The 21,206-nt window shown below is 40.1% G+C and overlaps 1 protein-coding gene across 2 annotated transcripts in view; it reads left to right on the forward strand.

Moving 5' to 3' along the window:
• The first annotated feature begins 403 nt into the window (after window positions 1–403).
• The window catches only part of CSTF3 (cleavage stimulation factor subunit 3), a 77,619-nt gene continuing 56,816 nt past the window's right edge, over window positions 404–21,206 (forward strand). For both annotated transcript variants that reach the window (XR_012423345.1, XM_005578255.3), the window contains exons 1-3: window positions 404–585; window positions 20,552–20,653; window positions 20,776–20,871. Coding sequence is in view for 1 of the 2 variants with exons in the window: in XM_005578255.3 (XP_005578312.1) it covers window positions 559–585; window positions 20,552–20,653; window positions 20,776–20,871 (225 nt within the window). In the remaining variant the exon portion in view is untranslated. The remainder of the gene's footprint in view (window positions 586–20,551; window positions 20,654–20,775; window positions 20,872–21,206) is intronic.

A 21,206-nucleotide genomic window follows, 5' to 3' on the forward strand; every position in this document is an offset into this window, starting at 1 on the left:
CCAAGAAAAGTAAAAAGCAGGAACTGAGACCAGAGAAAACCTTCACGGATTCCTTATCCCCTAAATATAGGAGGCATTTAACGCTTAGCATTGCTGACTAGCAATCAGGCTTCAACCGTGAGGAGCCAGGCTCTTAAAGCTTTTTAACTGAATTCCAAAAAGCGCGCGAGCCTCCAGGCGAAACAGATTCCCGCCTTCCAGCCGGTTAGAGCCGGCTCAGCAACAGCCTCTCCAGGCCGGGGTAGTGACGTCAGCCCAGGAATTGGGCCCGCCCCGGGATCTCGCTGCCTTCTGCACGTTCGGAATAACCAACGAGTCGCGAAATTAGCCCCGCCCACTGCCCCGGAAGTTAATGCGAAAGCCACACACCCCCCTCCTCGGCCGGCAGGGGCGCAGCCATTTTAATTCATATCTGAGTGGGCGGTGGCGATTGGTGTTGGCGGTCTGGCTCAGCTGGGCAGGGGGTAACTTTACTGATTTGGGGGTGGTTTTTAGTTTAATTTTTCTTTTCTAGCTTCCCATCGACGGTCAGTGCGCACGTTGTAATCAGCTGAGGCCATGTCAGGAGACGGAGCCACGGAGCAGGTGAGGAAGGAGAGTGGTGGGGCCTCGTGGCGACCTCTTCTCCACGTCTGTTCCTCCGACTGCTCCAGACATGTTCGCCTGAGGAAGGAATTGGGTCTAGTGAACCCGGGGGACAGGGTATATACAAGAGTGGTGGGAATGGGGAGCAAGATCTGATTAAAATTTAGGTTTTTTTTACTTCCCTGTCTTAGGCACTAATACGAGTAAATACTTGATTTAGACAATAGCCGGTAGGCTGCTTCGTCCTATTTAGATTCATGGGACTACTCCAGATGGGATGCTTTCCTTTGATATCGCTTTGGTATTAGAGTGGATAGGAATTATTTTAACGCGCACCCGCCGTTTTAGAAAAACTTGACAGTGTTTCTTTCACCCAGCCAAATGTAGTGTACCCAGAAATAGGTTACTAGTTTGAGAAATATTTGAGACAAAGCTAATCTGGAGAATTAAGATTTAAGAGAGCGAGTGAAGAAAGAAGCAAGTTATGCTGTGGTTTTGGGAATATTGTGGCTTATTTTCGTTTTCTTCCTTTTCTTCCTTTTAGTCACATTTCATTTTCGTTTTTCCAGCTACATAAACATTGCAGGTATATTATAAGTTGAAAATGAGAAGTCTGTTTTGGCCACTGTAAATAAAAGCATGTTTTAGTAGTAAATATGGGTGACAACTAAATATTTAAAAATTCAGACTTTTAGGTTAGATCAGTGTGGTTTGTTTTTTTTTCTCTTTGTATTCAGAATTTTGTAGGAGAGTACCTTTTAGTGTGAGAGAGGAAACAAAATAGTTTTGAAAGATGCCATTAAATTTGTTTTTCGATCTAAGTCCTGGTGTGTTTAGATAAATACAGTTTCTAAAATGGAGGCTAGGTAGCCTGCAGTCTCAATTTCCTGAAATTTCCCATTGCCATAGCAACGACATGCACTTAGATTTTCATTTTTCAGGTTCCCTAGCTTATAACGTGGAAGATGTTATTGAAGGTTGACAGAGATGAGGCAAAATAGGAGTGTTCTATTGCATAGTCTGTAAGACTGTAGATTTCATTTTGTCGGCAGTTTGACTAAATTGTTTTGTGTTTGCTCGAGGACTGGTTTCAGTCCAGAAATCTTCGCACTATTTACATTTTACATACTGTTAGCATGCCCGAGCATGCGAAGTCTTAAAATTACCGTATCAAAACTGTTTACCTCTTTTCTGATCTAGTATTTGTCATCTGAAAGTGAAGGATTAATTAATTGAGGTTTCATTGAAAGTTTCCGAAATTCATCGTTAATCTTAGAATTTATCTAAAATTACAAAGACACAGAAATGTTACCATGACCTCTTGAATGTTTTAGAACTGTGGTGTTTCAATGGGACAGACAGATGGTGGTCAAAATTGTAGAAAAATAATTTCCCCCAAGGGTTTTATTGTGCAAAGTTTAGAACATAGAGAAAAGTTCAAAGAAAAGTGCAGTGAACACCTGTGGGACAACTCTTCACCTGGAATCAACAGTTGAAAGCCTTGCCATACTTGCTTTATCTCCCCATGCTGATTGAGAACAGGGTCTCTGTCACTAAAGCTAGAGTGCTGTGACGCCTTCACAGCTTACTGTAGCTTCGACCTCCCTGCGCTCTGTGATCCTCCCACCTCAGCCTCCTGCCTCAGCCTCCTGAGTAGCTGGGAGTACAGGCGCGCGCCACCATGTCCAGCTAATTTTTTTTTTTTTTTTTGAAACGGAACCTCAAGCTCTGTCGGCCAGATTGGAGTGCAGTGGCGCGATCTCGCCTTACTGCAGCCTCCGCCTCCCGTTTGGAGCGATTCTCCTGCCTCAGCCTCCCGAGTAGCTGGGATCACAGGCGCTCGCCACCATGCCCCGCTGATTTTTGTATTTTAAGTAGAGACGGGTTTCGCCACGTTGCCCAGGCTGGTCTTGAACTTCTGACCTCAAGTGATCCGCCTGCCTCTGCCTTCCAAAGTGCTGGAATTACAGGCGTGAGCCACCGCACCCGGCCTAATTTTTGTAGTTTTTTTTTTTGTAGAGACAGGAATTCACCATGTTTCCCAGCCTGGTCTCGGAACTCCGGGGCTGAAGCGATTCGCCCACCTCAGTGTCTCCAAGTTTTGGGATTAGAGACAGGCACGAGCCACCATGTCTGGTCCATGCATGTTTGTTTGAAAGTATGTTGACACTTTGCAGCCCAAATATTTCAGCATTCTCATATAAATAAGAGCAAAATGTTGTTAAATAATCTTCATACCATTTCCCCACCCAAGAAAATAATAATATTTCTAAAATCTAGTCCTTCTTCAAATTTCCCCACTTGTCCCAAGAATATGTTTTTTTTGTTTGTTTTTTTTTTTTTAACCAGAATCAATCTAGATTTACATATTGAATCATTTGCTTTTGTCTCTTTAAGTAGTCCCACCATTCTCCCCTGGGGCTGTTGTCTATTTGAGGAGTCAAGGACACTTACACTGCTTTTCTGGGTGTATTTGTTTTTTGTTGTTTGTTTGCTTGCTTGCTTTTGGTTTGGGGTTGATGATGTCATTTAACTTGCCCCTTCATCTTCTGTATTTCCCGAAAACTTTACAGTTAGGTCTATACTCAACCTTGATATTTGGGTTAAGTATTTTTGTATAGAATACTTAACATTAGCAGGCGCTTCTGCTGGGTTCTGTTGGATGGTTCTGTTTGATCACTTGGTTTAGGGTGATCTTCTCATTGTTAAGGGTCATGTTCCCCTTTGCAGTTAATAATCCGTGAGTTGATACCATGTTCTTTAATCACCTTATACCTAGTTATCAATTGATAAATCATGACAAAATTAGCTATTACATTGGAAGTAGCAATGGTGGTTTTGTTTTGTTTTGTTTTTAAAATCCACAATTCTATTGGTCTGTGTCTGTTTACTGGCTCATACTTTCTGCAAAAAAGACCTTTTTTTCTCCCTGAAGATTAAGTATCGCTATGGATTCATAGATTTCTCTTAGTGTGTTAATATCAGTGATAGCCATTTTTATTTTGCACGCTCAACTTGTCCACACCTTTTTGGTGGCTCCTGTATCTTTTCCTTCAGTCTGAACAGCAACTTAGACATCTGATTATCAACAAGGAAGTCATCTTCATATAGCCTTTTCTTTAACTTTTTAATAATACATTTCAAACATATAAGAAAAATAGTATAATATATGAAGTACCTGTCATAGAGCTTCAATTTATGGCTAATCTTGTTTCCTCTGTGATTTCATTTGCTTCTCCCACCCCCATTACTTCAAAGCAAATCCTAGATACTGTATTCAGCTTCAACTAAAATAGCCATTAAATAGCACCTTAAGGAGTGACTGATGGAAAATATGAATGAGCTGCACCTTGTTTGATGTTTAAGACAATATTGAAAATCTGGAGGAAAAGAGAGTATCCAAAATGACCTGAAATCATGGATGAGAAAAATAAACTCAATGAAACTAAAGAATAATAAGAAAAAAATTAAAACCACTCTGAATCATGGATTTGCTTTGGAAAAATGCCAAGGGATGGGGTGGATAAAGAGTCCTACAAGATGCAGGTGTAGATTTAGCCTTTTAGTAGCACTGAAGTTCAAGTTTGTAGAATAAACCTGATTCTTAACTTTTTTACTGAAATATACGGATAGTCATTTCTCTCTTGGTGCTAAGATTTGTGATTCGTGCCCCCTAACAGAGGGAAATTATTGCAGACAAGCAAAATCACTACAAGGTTTATTGCTGTGATTTTGTTTGTTTGTTTGTTTGTTTTTTAACTCTAGTAAGAAAGTTCAATTCTGCATGTAGAGAGCTGTTGGAATTACCTTATAGTGTTCAAGGATACTCTTCTGAAGCCCCTTGCTTACTGTTTTTGCCAGTTTAATGGTGGTAAAACTATTCGCATATAGGTTGATCCCCCTGACAAACGTAGGATTTCTGTGTGGAATTATGGCTGTATTATTTATTTCATGGTTTTGTTTTTTTGTGTTTATTTTTTGTTTTTTTTGAGATGGAGTCTTGCTCTGTTGCCCAGGCTGAAGTGCAGTGGCGCGATCTCAGCTCACTGCAACCTCTGCCTCCCAGGTTCAAGCAATTCTGCCTCAGCCTCCTGGGTAGCTGGGATTACAAGCACACACCACAATGCCCGGCTAATTTTTTTGTATTTTTAGTAGAGATGGGGTTTCACCATGTTGACCAGGCTGGTCTTGAACTCCTGACCTCAAGTGATCTGCCCGTCTTGGCCTCCCAAAGTGCTGGGATTACAGGTGTGAGCCACTGTGCCCTGCCTGTTTTTTTTTTTTTTTTATGCCTGATTCAGCTTTTGATCTCATTCTTAGGTCCATTTAACCTTGTGCACTACTCTTACATAATAATATGTAATATGTAAATGCACTACACTTACATAATAATAATATGCTGTTATTTAGAGTTCTTCCATTGGGTTTTGAGCTTCTTGAGTTGAAGAGATGGTGTTATTCATCTTTATGTCTTAAAGACCTAAGAAATAATATTTTGATGCTTAAAGGTATTCAGTAAATGAATGGATTAAGTTTGCATTTAGGCTATATATATACAGTACATTACAAATTTCTCCAATAATTTAAACTATTGGGAAGACAGGTGCATCATAATATTTGGGGCATAAGAGTGGATGGTTCTCTCTCAATCTGTTTCCAGTGTGTGGTTGATTCTTAAAGTTTTGTTGGATACGAGGAGGAAGAGGTATGTGTTTGGCCTCATCAATTCATATGAACCCTTAAGGCCCTAAAATTTTGTTTCTCTACTCTTAGAAATAATAGTTTACTTTTTAAAATTTTTATTTATTTACTATTTAGGTAGAGACAAAGTCTCACTATGTTTCCCAGGCTGGTCTTGAGCTCCTGGACTTAAGTGATCCTTCTGCCTCAGCCTCCCAAACTGTTGGGATTACAGGTGTGAGTCCAGCCATATTTCACCTTTTAAACAATATATAACCTATCCTAGAATTTGGAATGCCTAAATTACAAGCCAAATGATCCTCAGCTTGGAAAAACTACATGACTCTAAGAAGCACAAATTAATTGCCAGTAGTTCTTAACAAAGGAGCATTTAGGCTCATAAATACATGTTTTTAGTGAAAAATAATTTTGGGAAGATTTAGAAAATATGAAGAGTATTTGTCCTATTATATACTTATTAATAAGGAAAGAGAAAGTTGAAACATCCACAGTGTTGAAACCTGAAACCTGGTTTATTTCATTAGGTAACCATTAGTTCTTAAAGCTGTTTAGAAGTAACAGTGTTGCCCATTTTAGTCAAGGCGCATATGTGTAGGGGTTTGAAGAGGCAGAGAAAGAGCCAACTATGTGTGTTGGACAATGTATGTTTTTGGACTTATTTTTTCCAAAACCTTTCTGTAACAACCTTTCCTAGTTTTCTTCCTCCTATTTTTAGTGATGCTTGTTTGGTGTAACAGTTTTGGTTAGGCAAATTGATTTGATCTTTATTATTGATATTTCTTAGGAAACTGGAGCATATCAGATATTCTGTTTGGGGACAATTGCTCCTAAGAGAAATTGCTCTGTGCTTAAAGAATGAAAATTGGGTTTTTCTTAGAGATACAACAGAAAGGTACTGTGTTAGGTGATATTGCATTCCTTCGACATTATTTCAGGGAATGTAGGCGTTTACATCCCAGATAGACCTTCAGAAGGGCAAAATCTGTATTTGGGTGTTTTTACCTATTAATTGGACAATTGCCCATATGAATTCACGATTTTAAGCTTTTTTTAAAAAATAAACCTTCGATTTGGTGACAGTGATTTTAAGCTTTTCTACCATGTCTCTGAATCTTTCTCTTTAGGTAGGACCTACTTGTGAATTTGAGTCTTTTTGTTTGTTTTGTTGGACAGTTGGTAATGGTATGAGAATTGGGCTAAAAAAGGGATTTGAGTTGGCAGTTGTTTAAACTATTTTTAGATTAATGGACAACTTAGGATACATAGTAAATATTGGATAAAATCAGAAGGGCAAAGCTTCTGTGTGTCCTAATTAATGTTTTTCTAATATTTGACTTATTTAGTGTATTAAATCTGGATTACTCATATTTGATAGAAGTCTCGTCTTTTAAGTTCCAAACGGTTAAGATTTTAATTTATATTTTGCAGCTATTTGTTTCCTAGGGGATGAATATGCAAGTTTACTAAGCAGATAATGATAAATATAATTATTTGAAACAGTACATTAAGCCAAGATCTTTATTTTATTTATTTTATTTTATGTATTTTTTTGAGACAGAGTCTCGCACTTTCGCCAGGCTGGAGTGCACTGGCACGATTTCTGCTCACTGCAAGCTCCGCCTCCCGGGTTCACGCCATTCTCCTGCCTCAGCCTCCCGAGTAGCTGGGACTACAGGCGCCCGCCACCACGCCCTCATGTCCGGCTAATTTTTTGTATTTTTAGTAGAGACAGGGTTTCACCATGTTAGCCGGGATGGTCTTGATCTTCTGACCTCGTGATCCGCCCGCCTCAGCCTTCCAAAGCGCTGGGATTACAGGCATGAGTCACCATGCCCAGCCCAAGATCTCTTTTTTTAAGTTTTCGAGTTGTTTATATGTTTAGATTTTTAATCTGTGGATGATTTGGAGGGATTATTTTTGTTTTGTATTGTAGGATACATGTTCAGTTTCATTCACAGCAAACATGAAGTAGGGTTTGGTTGCATTGGTAAAGGAACACAGAACTAAGCTGACATCTGGTCCTAATATCCGGTCTCATTGTGACACCTGTCACATACAGTACTTTATTATCTAGGCATATGAATGGAATCAGTTAAGTTACTCCTCTATGAAAGTCTCAGCATGGCACCGTGGCTCACACCTGTCTGTAATCCCAGCACTTTGGGAGGCTGAGGCTAGCAGATCACTTGAGGTCAGGAGTTCAAGACCAGCCTGGCCAGCCTGGTGAAACTCCAACTCTACTAAAAATACAAAATTAGCTGAGTGTGGTGGTGCATACCTGTAATCCCAGCTACTTGGGAGGCTGAGGCAGGAGAATCCCTTTAACCCAGGAGTCAGAGGTTGCAGTGAGCTAAGGTAGAGCCCCTGCACTCCAGCCTAGGTGACAGAGTGAGACTCCGTCTCAAAAAAAGTCTTACAGAGTACTACTCAGGTCTACTTTTAATTTTGAAAAAAAGTTAACCACAGAGAGAGACTTAAGACTTCAAATACATAGTATATTTCGTTTTCTTAATATTTTAGCAAAAAATTCACTTGGAATGACAAGTTTGTTGCCACCTTATTTTTAATGAAACATGACATTTGGAAAACATTTGTGGAACAGATAGCTGAGGTGGTACATATTTCTTAAAGTGAAGCCCATGGCCCATTTGTGTCATGATTAGGTGCTTTATAAAAGTATGGATACGTAGACTCTCATTTCAAACCTAACTGTTAAGTGGGGCTGAGACTCTTCATTTGAAACAGGTGCCACAGTGGTTTTTATGTGAATAAAAGCTTGCAGACCACAGAGTTAGATGATACCTGGTTGTTTTAAAATACATTCTTGATAAATAAGTGGATGAAAAAATGGCAGATATTTGAGGATGGTATTTTACTGATTTTTGCTGCCCACCTGCTCCCCACCCCCGTATATTTAGTTATTACCCTAAATAGTGAGAAATATAAAACCCAGGTTGAGACTCAGCTCTGCTTTTTCTGTTGGTCATAGTAAAAAGCTTACATATTAAATCTTTCAGTCTACCATTTTTCTCCCCCTCTATTCATACTTTTGTGTTACCACTTTAATGATCCCTACTTTAACTTAATTTCAACATGACCCCTAGTATAACACCCTTCTAGTTTATCATGAAAGTAGCTATTTGAAGAAAGAGAATTATCTTTTTTTTTTTTTTTGGGCCGTTTTGCCTGCATAGTAGAAATAGAAGAAATTAGATTATTATTATTATTGTTGTTGTTATTATTATTATTATTTTTGGAGACCAAGTCTCGCTCTGTTGCCCAAGCTGGAGTGCACTGGCATGATCATAGCTCACCACAGCCTCAACCTCCTGGCCTCAAGGACTCCTCCACCTCAGCCTCCCAAACTGCTGGGATTACAGGTGTGACCCACCGTGCCCAGCCTTAAATTATATTATTATTTCAGTCATTAACATGATAGCGTCTGTGACTTCTTCACCTCCCACCCTCCCATTAACAACCTCCTAATAAAAGTTACGAGCTCATATAGAAAGAAAGTGGTTAGGAGTTTCAATAAATCATAACTCCTAGGGCTTTCCAGAGGCTACATCACCTCTCCACAGTTATATGTAAAGGCTATTAAAAATGGTCTTTCCTCCCTTTTCCAACTACGTAATTGTGAGGCTGAAATTTCTTCATATTTTTCATCTAAAACAATGTATTGTAACAGATACATTGTTTTGTTTGATTGAAAGAAGCAGATAATGTCTTCTATTCAGCCAGACATTTAAAAGATCATGAAAATGTAAAATGGTGCCATTCTTTTGACTTTTTTTTTATTTTGGAAAATTTCCTTTGAAAAAATATATTGATATTTAAGGAATTTATTATTTTTAAATGAATTACTTTAATTTTTTGTTTTAATTTCTTTTTCTTTTTCTTTTTTTTTTGAGACAGAGTCTCGCTCTGTAGCCCAGGCTGTAGTGCCGTGGCGCAATCTCGGCTCACTGCAAGCTCTGCCTCCTGGGTTCACGCCATTCTCCTGCCTCAGCCTCCCAAGTAGCTGGGACTACAGGCGCCCGCCACCACGCCTAGCTAATTTTTTGTATTTTTAGTAGAGACGGGATTTCACTGTGTTAGCCAGGATGGTCTGGATCTCCTGACCTCGTGATCTGCCCGCCTCGGCCTCTCAAAGTGCTGGGATTACAGGCTTGAGCCACCGTGCCCAGCCTGTTTTAATTTCTAATGTAAGTAGTAATAGAATCCCTTTGGACTCCTCAATTATTAGTATTTATTTTTATTTTTATTTGTTGGAGACGGAGTCTTACTCTGTCGCCCAGGCTGGAGTGCAGTTTTGCAATCTTAGCTCACTGCAACCTCCACCTCCCGGGTTCAAGCAATTCTTCTGCCTCAGCCTCCCAAGTAGCTAGGACTACAGGCGTGTGTCACCACACCCGGCTAATTTTTTGTATTTTCAGTAGAGACGGGGTTTCACCAAATTGGCTAGGCCGGTCTCAAACTCCTGACCTTGTGATCTGCCCGCCTTGGCCTCCCAAAGTGCTGAGATTACCGGTGTGAGTCAATGTGCCCGGCCTGGGCTCCTCAATTTTTAAGAGTGTAAAGCAATCCTTTGCAAAATGTTTGAGAATAGTTGGAATAGTACATGGTGCCTGTGAAGCCAAGATCGTAAGTTATATTTCTCTGAGTTAGTTAGCTTCACATAACAGAAGGTTAAACATAGAAAGTGGCAAGGCAACCCACAGAATAGGATAACATTTTTGTAAATCATGTCTGATAAGGGATTTGTAACCCTAACATGTAAAAATTCATTAATGAAAAAACCCAGCCAGGTGCGGTGGTACACACCTGTATTCCCAGGTATTTGAGAGGCTGAGGCAGGAGGATTAGTTGATCCCAGGAGTTCAAATCCAACCTGAGCAACATAGCAAAACTATACCTCTAAAAAGTAATAATAATGAGTCCAGTTTTTATTTTACTTATTCTTATTTTTTCAAGACGTAGTCTCGCTCTGTCGCCCAGGCTGGAGTGCAGTGGCACAATCTTGGGTCAATGGAACCTCTGCCCCCCAGGCTCAAGGGATCCTTCCCCCTTAGCCTCCTGAGTAGGTGGGATTACAGGTGCCTGCCACTGTCCCTGGCTAATTTTTTTGTATTTTTAGTAGAGATGGAGTTTCACCATGTTGGCCAGGCTGGTCTCAAACTCCTGATAAGTCCAGTTTTTAAATGGAGAAAATATTTGAACAGACATTTCTCCAAAGATGTACAAATGGCCAATAAGAAAACGAAATGATGCTCTACTTTGATAGCCTTCAGAGAAATGTAAATCAAAACCACAATGAGATATCATTTCAGACCCATAAGGATGGCTATAATAAAAAAGATAATATCAAATGTTGGTAAGGATATGGAGAAATTAGAACCCCTTATACACTGGAAATGTAAATGTAAATGCCCCTTTAAAGTCTGGTAGTTCTTAAGAAGGTAAAACATAGAGTTACCACATTACTTAGCAATTCCATTTCTAGGTATATATCCAAGAAAAAGGAAAACACACAAAGTGAGCTCCACAAAGAAATCTTATACACTAATGTTCATGGTAACATTATTCGTAATAGCCAAAACTGGAAACAATCCAAGGTCCATAAATAAATTAAATGTGGGATATGCACATAATGGAATATTGTCACAAGAAAAGTACTTAATATATGCAAAAACATGAACTTTGAAAACATGCTAACTGAAAGCCAAAAACAAGGCCAGTCATGGTAGCTCATGGCGGTAATCCCAACACTTTGAGAGGCCGAGGCAGGTGGATTGCTTAAGCCCAGGAGTTTGAGACCAGCCTGGACAATATGGCAAAACCCCATCTCTATAAATATAAAATTTAGCTGGGCATGGTGGCACATGCCTGTAGTTCATTATTGGGAGGTCTAGGTGGGTGGATTGATTGAGCCCGCGAGGTTGAGGCTGCAGTGGGCCGTGATTGTATTCGAGCCTGGGTGATAGAGTGAGATCCTGTCTCCAAGAAAAAAGAAAATTAGAAACAAAAAGAACACATATTGTATGGTTACGTTAAATATGGGCACATCCCTAGAGACAAAGTAGATTAGTAATTTCCTAGGGCTCAGGGATTGGAGGGAAATGGGAGGGACTGCTAACAGGTACAGATTTCTCTTTGGGGTGATAAAATGTTTTAAATTTGTGATGGTTCTGTAAACTTGAATGTATTCATAAATAAAAACCATTGAGTTATACACTTCAAATGGGTGAATTGTATGCATGTGAATCACGTCTCAAGCCAGTGCTAAAAAAGAAATTATAAAAGGTTAAATACATGATATGCTTACCCTACTTTCAAACTTTTTTTTTTTTGGAGACAGGATCTGGCTCTGTTGCCCAGGCTGGAGTGCAGTGGTGTGATCTTGGTTCACTGCAACCAATACCTCCTGGGCTCAAGCCATCCTCCCACCTCATCCTCCCAAGTAGCTGGGATTACAGATACCTGCCACCACACCCAGCTAATTTTTGTGTTTTTTGGTAGAGACAGGATTTTGCAATTTTGCCAGGCTGGTCTCCAACTCCTGAGCTCAAGTGATCCACCTGCCTCAGCCTCCCAAAGTGCTGGGATTATAGGGGTGAGCCACTGTGCCTGGCCCCCCTACCCTCTTTCTTTTGACCAGTTTTAAATGGTTGTGTTATTCACAGAGAAAATAAAATTAAGTCATTGGTAATATGTATGTCTTGATAACTAGTCCAGTTTTTGCTCTACTGCTTTGATTTGGGGTCCCCTGCCTCTTCCCTGTTAACATCACCTGAAGAATGATATTGGGATTATAGGTTATTATTTCAAAAGCAAAACTGGATTTTGATAGTTTTTTATAGTAATAAGTTGTTGGAATGCATAAGCATGGGACAGCTGTTCTTGCTACACTAAGCAGTTTGTTACAGAAGGGCACTGGAAACTTGCCCTGTTTTCTCTTCTTTTTTTTTTTTTTTTGGTTTGAGACAGAGTCTCTGTTGCCCAGGTTGGAGTGCAGTGATATGATCTTGGCTCACTGCAACCTCTGCCTCCCGGGTTCAAGCGATTCTCCTCCCTCAGCTTCCCAAGTAGCTGGGATTACAGGGGCCTGCCACTACGCCTGGCTAATTTTGTTGTTGTTGTTTGTTTTGTTTTCAAGATGGAGTCTGGCTCTGTCACCCAGGCTGCAGTGCAATGGCATGATCTCGGCTCACTGCAACCTTTGCCTCCTGGGTTCAAGCAATTCTCTTGCCTCAGCCTCCCAAGTAGCTGGGACTACAGGCATGCACCACCATGCCCAGCTAATTTTGTATTTTTAGTAGAGACAGGGTTTCACTATGTTGGCTAGGCTGGTCTTGAACTCCTGACCTCAGGTGATCCACCTGCCTCAGCCTCCCAAAGTGCTGGGATTACAAGCGTGAGCCACCATACCTGGCCAATTTTTGTATTTTTGGTAGAGATGGGGTTTCACCATTTTGGCCAGGCTGGTCTTGAACTCGTGACCTCGAGTGATCCACCCACCTCGGTCTTCTAAAGTGCTGGGAGCCACTGTGCCCAGCCTGTTTTCTTAAAGTGACCTGCTCTGGCAACAGATTCAGGAAATAATACAACTTCATTCCTTATGGAGGCCCAGTCTCTCTTCTTTTGGGTACTACGAAACTGTTCAGTTTTTCTTTGCCCAATGGTGTTAGGGTAACCAGGCCAGAAAACAAAAATGCTACACTCTCAGCGTTGGCTACCCAACTGGTTCATAGCTGTTATGTTAAAAGGGTTTTTATTGTGAGAATTAAATGCGATCATAACTAGCTGGATATACTCTTGAGCATTCTGGTTAGCTTCCGCTGTTAATTAATGCAGTTGATTGAGAATTACATGTATAGATTGTGTTATGAACATTTAACTACTGAGGAGCTAGGCCAGAAAAAAACATTTAGTGATATAACTGGTACTTCTGCTAATTCCCCAGGTATGTGGATAGCATTTTAGGGGTTCTATGAAATTGGATGGGGGAAAAGACTCACTAATCGCTAACTGAAATTGAACATTCCCTTTTATTATAAATGTAGGCCAGAATTTACAGAGGTAATAGTGTTAGCAGCAGCACTCATCACTCATGTAGTGAGTTGGCCTCTAGAGCTTGTTATTTGATGTATTAAGTATATATTACTATAAAAAAAACTTTGGAGCAAGGAGCGGTGGTACACGCCTGTAGTCCCAGCTACATGGGAGGCTAAGGTAGGAGGATCACTGGAGCCCAGGAGCTCTAGATCAGCAATGTAGAGAGAGCCTGTCTCTTTTAAAAAAAAAAAAAAAAAAAAAATGCAACAATACACATACACACACACACTTTTTCCTTGGAAATCCCTCAGAATTTATGTATTTAAGAATATTATTCTGAGAAAAGGCTCGTACGTTTCACTAGACTGCAGAAAGGTTTTGTGGCACCAAAGGAGCAACTAGAGAGCCATAGTTTTTTTTTTGGGGTGGGGGGGGTTTGTTTGTTTTGTTTGGAGACGGAGTCTCACACTCTGTCACCCAGGCTAGAGTGCTGTGGCACCATCTCACCTCACTGCAACTTCTGCCTCCCAGGTTCAAGCAATTCTTCCACCTCAGCCTCCTGAGTATCTGAGACTACAGGCGTGTACCACCACGCCCTGCTAATTTTTGTATTTTTAATAGAGACGGGGTGTCACCATGTTGGTCAGGCTGGTCTTGAACTCCTGACCTGAATTGATTCACCTACCTTAGCCTCCCATAATGCTGGGATTACAGGTGTGAGCCACTGCGCCTGATGAGCCATGGTTTTCAACTACGACTGCTACACGTTAGAATTACTTGAAAAGTTTAAAAAAAATTTTTGGTAGTATGTACATTCCTAGAGATTCAGGTTTAGTTGAGTGAGGGTGAGGCTTGAACATCTTTTAAAATCTCCTTCCCTTAGATGATTCTAATGCAGAGCCAGGATTGAGAATCACTAAAGGGGTGGCTCATTTGATGTATTAAGGAGACACATATACATCTTATTGTGATTATGCTTGGTCGGATATCAGATTCTATCTTCTGAGTTTCTCTTACAGATTATATGGTATAGCTTACCTGATTTGGTAGGTTAATTTCAGCAAGTGGGTCTTGAGCTCCAGAATACCTGTGAACACTAAAGTAATTTAAATAGCTCTCTAAATGTAAAATTGACCTTACTAACAAGCGTAAAAACAATTATAGCAATAAACCTTGGCAGTGATTCTGCTTGTCTACAATCCTTTCCCTCTTTCAGAGGGCAAAAATCACAAATCTTAATACCAAGAGAAAAAACGACCATATATTTAGTATACACATTTGAGATTATATCAGGTTTATTCTTCAGTGATACTGAAAGGCTAAAAGAAATTGACAACTCATACCTTGTAGGATTCCTTGTCTGCCCCATCCCCTGGCATTTTTACAAAGCAAATCCATGATTCAGAGTGGTTTTGGGTGTTTGTTATCACTGATTACCTAAAGCAGTTCAAGTATAGATGAACTGTTTTTTGGTTCCCATATCAGTTTTACTTCTTAGTTAATCGTTATCATTTTATAGTCGGTATCTCAGGACTGAAATTCTAGTTTACGTAAAATTTCTTTCTTTCTTTCTTTCTTTTTTTTTTGAGACTACGTCTTGCTCTGTTGCCCAGGCTGGAGTGCAGTGGTGTGATCTTGGCTCACTGCAACCTCTGCCTCCCAGTATCAAGTGATTCTCTTGCCTCAGCCTCCCGAGTATCTGGGACTACCGGCATGCACCACCATGCCCGGCTAATTTTTGTAATTTTAGTAGAGATGGGGTTTTGCTATGTTGGCCAGGCTGGTCTCGAACTCCTGACCTCGTGATCCGCCCGCCTTGGGCTCCCAAAGTGCTGGGATTACAGGTATGAGCCACCAAGCCTGGCCTCTTTCTTTCTTTTCTTTTACAGTGTCTTGCCGTCACCCAGGCTGGAGTGCAGTGGCGCAGTCTTAAGTCACTGCAACCTTGAACTCCTGGGCTCAAGAGATCTTCCTGCTTCAGCTTCCCGAGTAGCTAGGACTATAGGTGCCTGCCACCATGCCTGGCTAAGTTATTTTTGTTTTGTTTTGTTTTATTTTGTTTTGGTAGAGACAGAGTCTCACTGTGTTGCCCAGGCTGGTCTTGAACTTATGGCCTCAAGCAGTCCTCCTGCCTCAGCCTCTGTAGTAGCTAGGGCTTCAGGCACACAACACCACGCCTGGCTAATTTTTAAATTTTTTGTAGAGACGAGGGTCTCACTGTGTTGCTCAGCTGCTCTTGAACTTCTGGCCTCAAGTGGTCCTCATGCCTTGGCCTCTCAAAGTGCTGGGATTACAGGCATGAGCTACCATGCCTGGCCTAAAATTTCTTTTAATTTTTTTTTTCAAGAAGTAAACCCTTTGAAAGAATTCTTTATTTTGTTGTGTATCCCAAGGGCCACTACAATGTCTGACACATACTAGGCACTGAGTATTTCTCAGGTGAATAAGAAAAAGTCAAACAAACCAGAAGAGTATATGGAAGAGTAAGTGTATGTGTTGTTTGCATGTCTCCCCGCTCAGCATCACTTTTTATTTTCCATGTGGCTGCCTGCCATGCCTTGTTTTATTTTTAAGTGACTACAAATTCCATAATTTATTTAACTGGTCCTTTTGTGTATATATATATATTTAATTTTAACAAATAGAGACGGGGTTTTGTTCTGTTACCCAGGGTAGAGTGCAGTGGTGTGATTATAGCTCACTGCAGCCTTGAACTCCTGGGGTCAAGCGATCTTTCCACCTTAGCCTCTTGAGTAGCTGGGACTACAGGCATGCACCACCTATCTGGCTATATGTAGTTATTTATTTTCAGTCTTATGTAACTACAGTCTAGTAGCTGACTCTCATTATATATCTTTGTGTACATGTGCAGTAAGGTGTTACTAGAAGTGGAATTCAGAATCAGACATTTATATTAAACGTTAATCAGTTTCTTTTTTTTTCTGAGACGGAGTCTTGCTCTGTTACCCAGGCTGGAGTGGGGTGCAGTGGCCTGATCTTGGCTCGCTGCAACCTCTGCGGTCCGGCTTCAAGCAATTCTCCTGTCTCAGCCTCCCGAGTAGCTGGGACTACAGGTGTGTGCCACCACTCCCTGCTAATTTTTGTATTTTTAGTAGACACAGGATTTCTCCATATTGGTAGGGCTGGTCTCGAACTCCTGAGCTCAGGTGATCCACCTGCCTCAGCCTTCCAAAGTGCTGGGATTTCAGGCGTGAGCCACCGCACCTGGCCACATTGATAAGTTTCTACTTGCCCTTGCTAACAATATGAGAATATTTTTTGCTGCTTACCTTCACCAGTGCAATTTAATTATAAGATGTTAGATCTCTGTTTTCTGGTTTATATTTGCATTTCTTTTTTTCTTTCTTTTTTTTTTTTTTGTGAGACAGAGTCTCACTCTGTCACCCAGGCTGGAGTGCAGTGGCGCCATCTTGGCTCAGTACAAGCTCCGCCTCCCAGGTTCACGCCATTCTCTTGCCTCAGCCTCCTAAGTAGCTTGGGACTACAGGCGCCCGCCACCACATCCGGCTAATTTTTTGTATTTTTTAGTGGAGACAGGGTTTCACCGTGTTAGCCAGGATAGTCTCGTTTTCCTGACCTAGTGATCCGCCTGCCTCAGCCTCCCTCAGTGCTGGGATTATAGGCATGAGCCACCATGCCCGGCCAATATTTGCATTTCTTTTGAGTCTTTAAAAAGTTAATTATAAACTGTTCATATGCTTTGCCCATTTTTTGTTTTAATTTTTAAGTTTTTATTTAAAAAATTTTTTTTGACATAGAGTCTCGCCCTGTCACCCAGGTTGGAGTGTAGTGGTACGATCATGGCTCAACCTCCAGGGCTCAGGTGATACTCCCACTTCAGCCTCCCAAGTAGGTGGGACCATAGGCGCATGCCTCCATGCCCCACTAATTCTTTGTATGTTTTGTAGAGATGAGGTTTCGCCATATGGCCGAGGTTAGTCTCAAACTCCTGGGCTCAAGCAATCCTCCTGCCCACTCCCAACCCCAAAGTGCTGAGATTGCAGGTGTGAGCCTCTGCATCCGGCTGCATTTTCTTTTTGAACCACTGGTGGTTAATTGTTGTGCTTTAATTTAGTATTTTTGTCATGTGTTGGAGGTTTTTTTATGTTTGTCTTTTTTATTTTGGTACTTTTCTCATGTGCAAATTTTAACTTACCATGTAAATTTACTCTTTAAAGACTTTTTTTTTTTTTTTTTTAAGACAGGGTCTGGGCTCTGTCACCCAGGCCCGAGTGCAGTGGCGGCAATCTCAGTTCACTGCAACTTCTTCCTCCCAGGCTCAAGCGATCCTCCCACCTCAGTTTCCCAAGTACGTGGGACTACAGGTGTGTGGCACACGCCTGGCTATTTTTTGTATTTGGGTAGAGACGGGGTTCTGCTGTGTTGCCCAGGCTGGTCCAGAAGAACTCCTGAGCTCAAGGAATCCTCCTGCTTCGGCCTCCCAAAAGGCTTCTGAAGAGCTTTTCCTATGCAAAAATACATTTCACCATATTCTGCTCTAGTTCTGTCTTGTGTTTCTGTTTTTAACATTTAAGTCTTTGATCTCTCAAGTTTATTTTGGCAGAAAGAGTAAAGTAGAAATTCAACTTTATTTTGATAAAATTGAATTCACAGTTATTCTAACAGATGACTATATAGTTATTCTGAAACCATGTATTGAATAATTCACCGTTCTAATTTGAAAATGCCACCTTTATTATTTGCTGATTTTCCATTTGCTGTTCTTTCTGAGCCTGTAGTTTCATGTATGGGTAGAGCCAGTAGTCCCTTATAAACTTTTCCAGCTTTAGTTCCTTGAGGAAGCTATTCATAAAGTTCTTATATGTTAGGAAAGCATCTTTATTTTAATTTTGAATTACAGTAGTCAACATGTCTTTTTTTAAAATAAGTGAATGCTTACCAGTGGTACAAGCTAATTTATTCTAAAGAAAAGAGTTTATTTCTCCTAGGTAATTAAAAAAATCTGAATAGATGACTTTTTAAAAACTTTTCCAAACTGGTGTTTTGACTGAATTGTTCCATGAAATACTAATTCCACTAAAAAAAAATGGGGGGGGAGTGACGGGGAAAAGTGATAGGGGCAATGCTTCCTTCTTTATGCTTGGATATTATCAATATGTATTGCCATTTATAGATGTCAGGATGTCCTAGAAAAAAGGCAAAACAAAACGTTATATAAATTAACTTTTTTTTTTTTTGAGACATAGTCTGGCTGCTGTCACCCAGGCTGGAGTGCAGTGGCACGCGATCTCAGTTAACTGCAAGCTCCGCCTCCTGGGTTCACGCCATTCTCCTGCCTCAGCCTCCTGAGTAGCTGGGACTACAGGGGCCTGCCACCATGGCTGGCTAATTTTTTGTGTTTTTAGTAGCGACGGGGTTTCACCATGTTAGCCAGGACAGTCTCGATCTCCTGACCTTGTGATCTTCCCGCCTCGGCCTCCCAAAGTGCTGTGTGGCTCTGTCACCTAGACTGGAGTGCAGTGGCACTGTCTCACTCATGGTACCCTCTGCCTCCTGGATTCAAGCAATTCTTGTGCCTCAGCCTTCCAGGTAGCAGGGATTACAGGCACACACCACCATGCCCAGCTAATTTTTCTGTTTTTAGTAGAGACGGGGTTTCACCGTATCGGCCAGGCTGATCTTGAACTCCTGGCCTCAAGTGATCTATCTGCCTGCCTTGGCCTCCCAAAGTGCTGGGATTGTAGGCGTGAGCCACCACACCTGGCCTGTATAAATTAACATTTATCTGGCTTATTTGAGCATCCCTTTTTGTGGTACACAGTAGTATTCTGAACAACAATTTGAGAAGTAATACTTTTATTTTTGCTTCAAGTGCTGGCTACTATTTTAGGCATTTTTTAAAATTAAATTTCTATAATAAAAGTAAAACTATTTTACCAAAGGATTTGGGGAATACTGAAAGAAAAGGGAGAAAAAAATCAGCCTCTAATTCTACTACTCATCTTCCAAGGATGACCGACTGCAGATTTCTTTTATAGTTTTCATTGTGTTGTATATACAATTGTGAATTGTGTTTTTAATTGTGTTTTTAAAATTTCTTTACATCAAAATAAGATTTCCATGTCATTTCACACGTTTTCTTTGTGGTGCAGGATGAATGCTTTAACAGCAGTGTTTCTCAAAGTTGGTCCAGGAACCCCAAGGGTTCCTAAGGACTCTCAGAGGATCTGTGAGTTCAACCTGTCTCATAATAAATCTGAGACATTATTTGCCCTTTTTCATTCCTAATCTCTCACGGGGATACAGTGGAATTTTTCAGTATCTTTATGATCTGACAGGGCAGCAGATTGAATGCAGAAGCAGATGTAAAAATCCAGCTCCCTTTTAAAAAGTTGAACATTGAATGGATTTATAAATATGTAAAAAGTGACATTCTTATTACTGAATTTTAAGTTATTTTTTATAAAGAAAAAACATGTAAAAAGTTGTATTTGTAAATCAATTGATATTTAAATTTGTTTTAATTTCTAATATGGTAAATATTGATAAAACCCACATAAAAGCTCTTTGTGGTTCTTAATTTTTAAGAGTGTAGAGGGGTCCTGAGACCATAAAGTTTGAGAACTGCTGTTTTATAGTATTTAATACAAAAATAAGTTTATTTGAATAAAAAAATTTGATCACTTGGTTTTATTATCTTCATGCAAGTTACTTCTGATTACAAATACAATCGTCCCTCAGTATCTGTGGGGGATTGTTGCCAGGACAACCACTTAGATACCAGAGTCCGTGTATGCTTGTGTCTCTTATATAAAATAATGTATTTTCATATAGCTTACATATGTCCTCCCAAATACTTAAATCATCTCTAGATTATTTATAATAATGTCATATAATACAAATATCATTTAAATAGTTGTTATACTGTGTTGTTTAGGAAATAATGATAAAAAGGCTGTACATGTTTAGTATAGACACTGCTGTCTTTTTATTTTTTCCTCTGAGTATTTTCAGTCCACCCTTGGTTGAATCTAAGGATGTGGAACCCACAGATAAGGAAGGACGATTGTACACAGAGGTTCTAGAAAACACACTTTTCTTTTATAAGAGGATATTTTTATGCTTTGTAATGTGACATTGCATCTGAGGACTTTATTGTTCATGAATTAAGTTAGGCATGAGATTTTTAAAACAGTAACTTTAGTTCACTGTTGTTTTTTTTCCCCAGGCAGCTGAGTATGTCCCAGAGAAGGTGAAGAAAGCGGAAAAGAAATTAGAAGAGAATCCATATGACCTTGATGCTTGGAGCATTCTCATTCGAGAGGCACAGGTTTAGTGATATAGGATTACATTTCCTTCTCTATGGGTCCAATCACACTACTTGGTTCTGCAGTGAATAATATTTTCATAATCCTAACATTGTAAATGCTGTTTATTGGTTTTCAATTTTAGAATCAACCTATAGACAAAGCACGGAAGACTTATGAACGCCTTGTTGCCCAGTTCCCCAGTTCTGGCAGATTCTGGAAACTGTACATTGAAGCAGAGGTTACTATTTTATTTTATTTTTTCTTAATATCAGCATCTGATGGGAATTGCAGCATACACTGTAGTGATAGAAAACAAATTAGGAACATAGCTAATTAGGACAAGGAGGATTTAAATGTGTCTTACTTTTATTTTGTAAAATAGGTATAAAGGAGTAATTAAAATGAATTTTTGAAATTTGGGTCTTTTACAAGCTGATGATTGTTGCATTTTGGAGTTGCAACAACATTAAAACAGTTTCAATGGTATTGGAGTGCTTTAGCCTTTTATTTACTTGTCATGTGTCAATTTATTGCCTCCTGTGTCATTTATTTAGAACTCATTTTTCTTTTTAT

This window comes from Macaca fascicularis, chromosome 14 (genome assembly GCF_037993035.2).
Source record: "Macaca fascicularis isolate 582-1 chromosome 14, T2T-MFA8v1.1".
NCBI classification, from domain to species: Eukaryota; Metazoa; Chordata; class Mammalia; order Primates; family Cercopithecidae; genus Macaca; species Macaca fascicularis.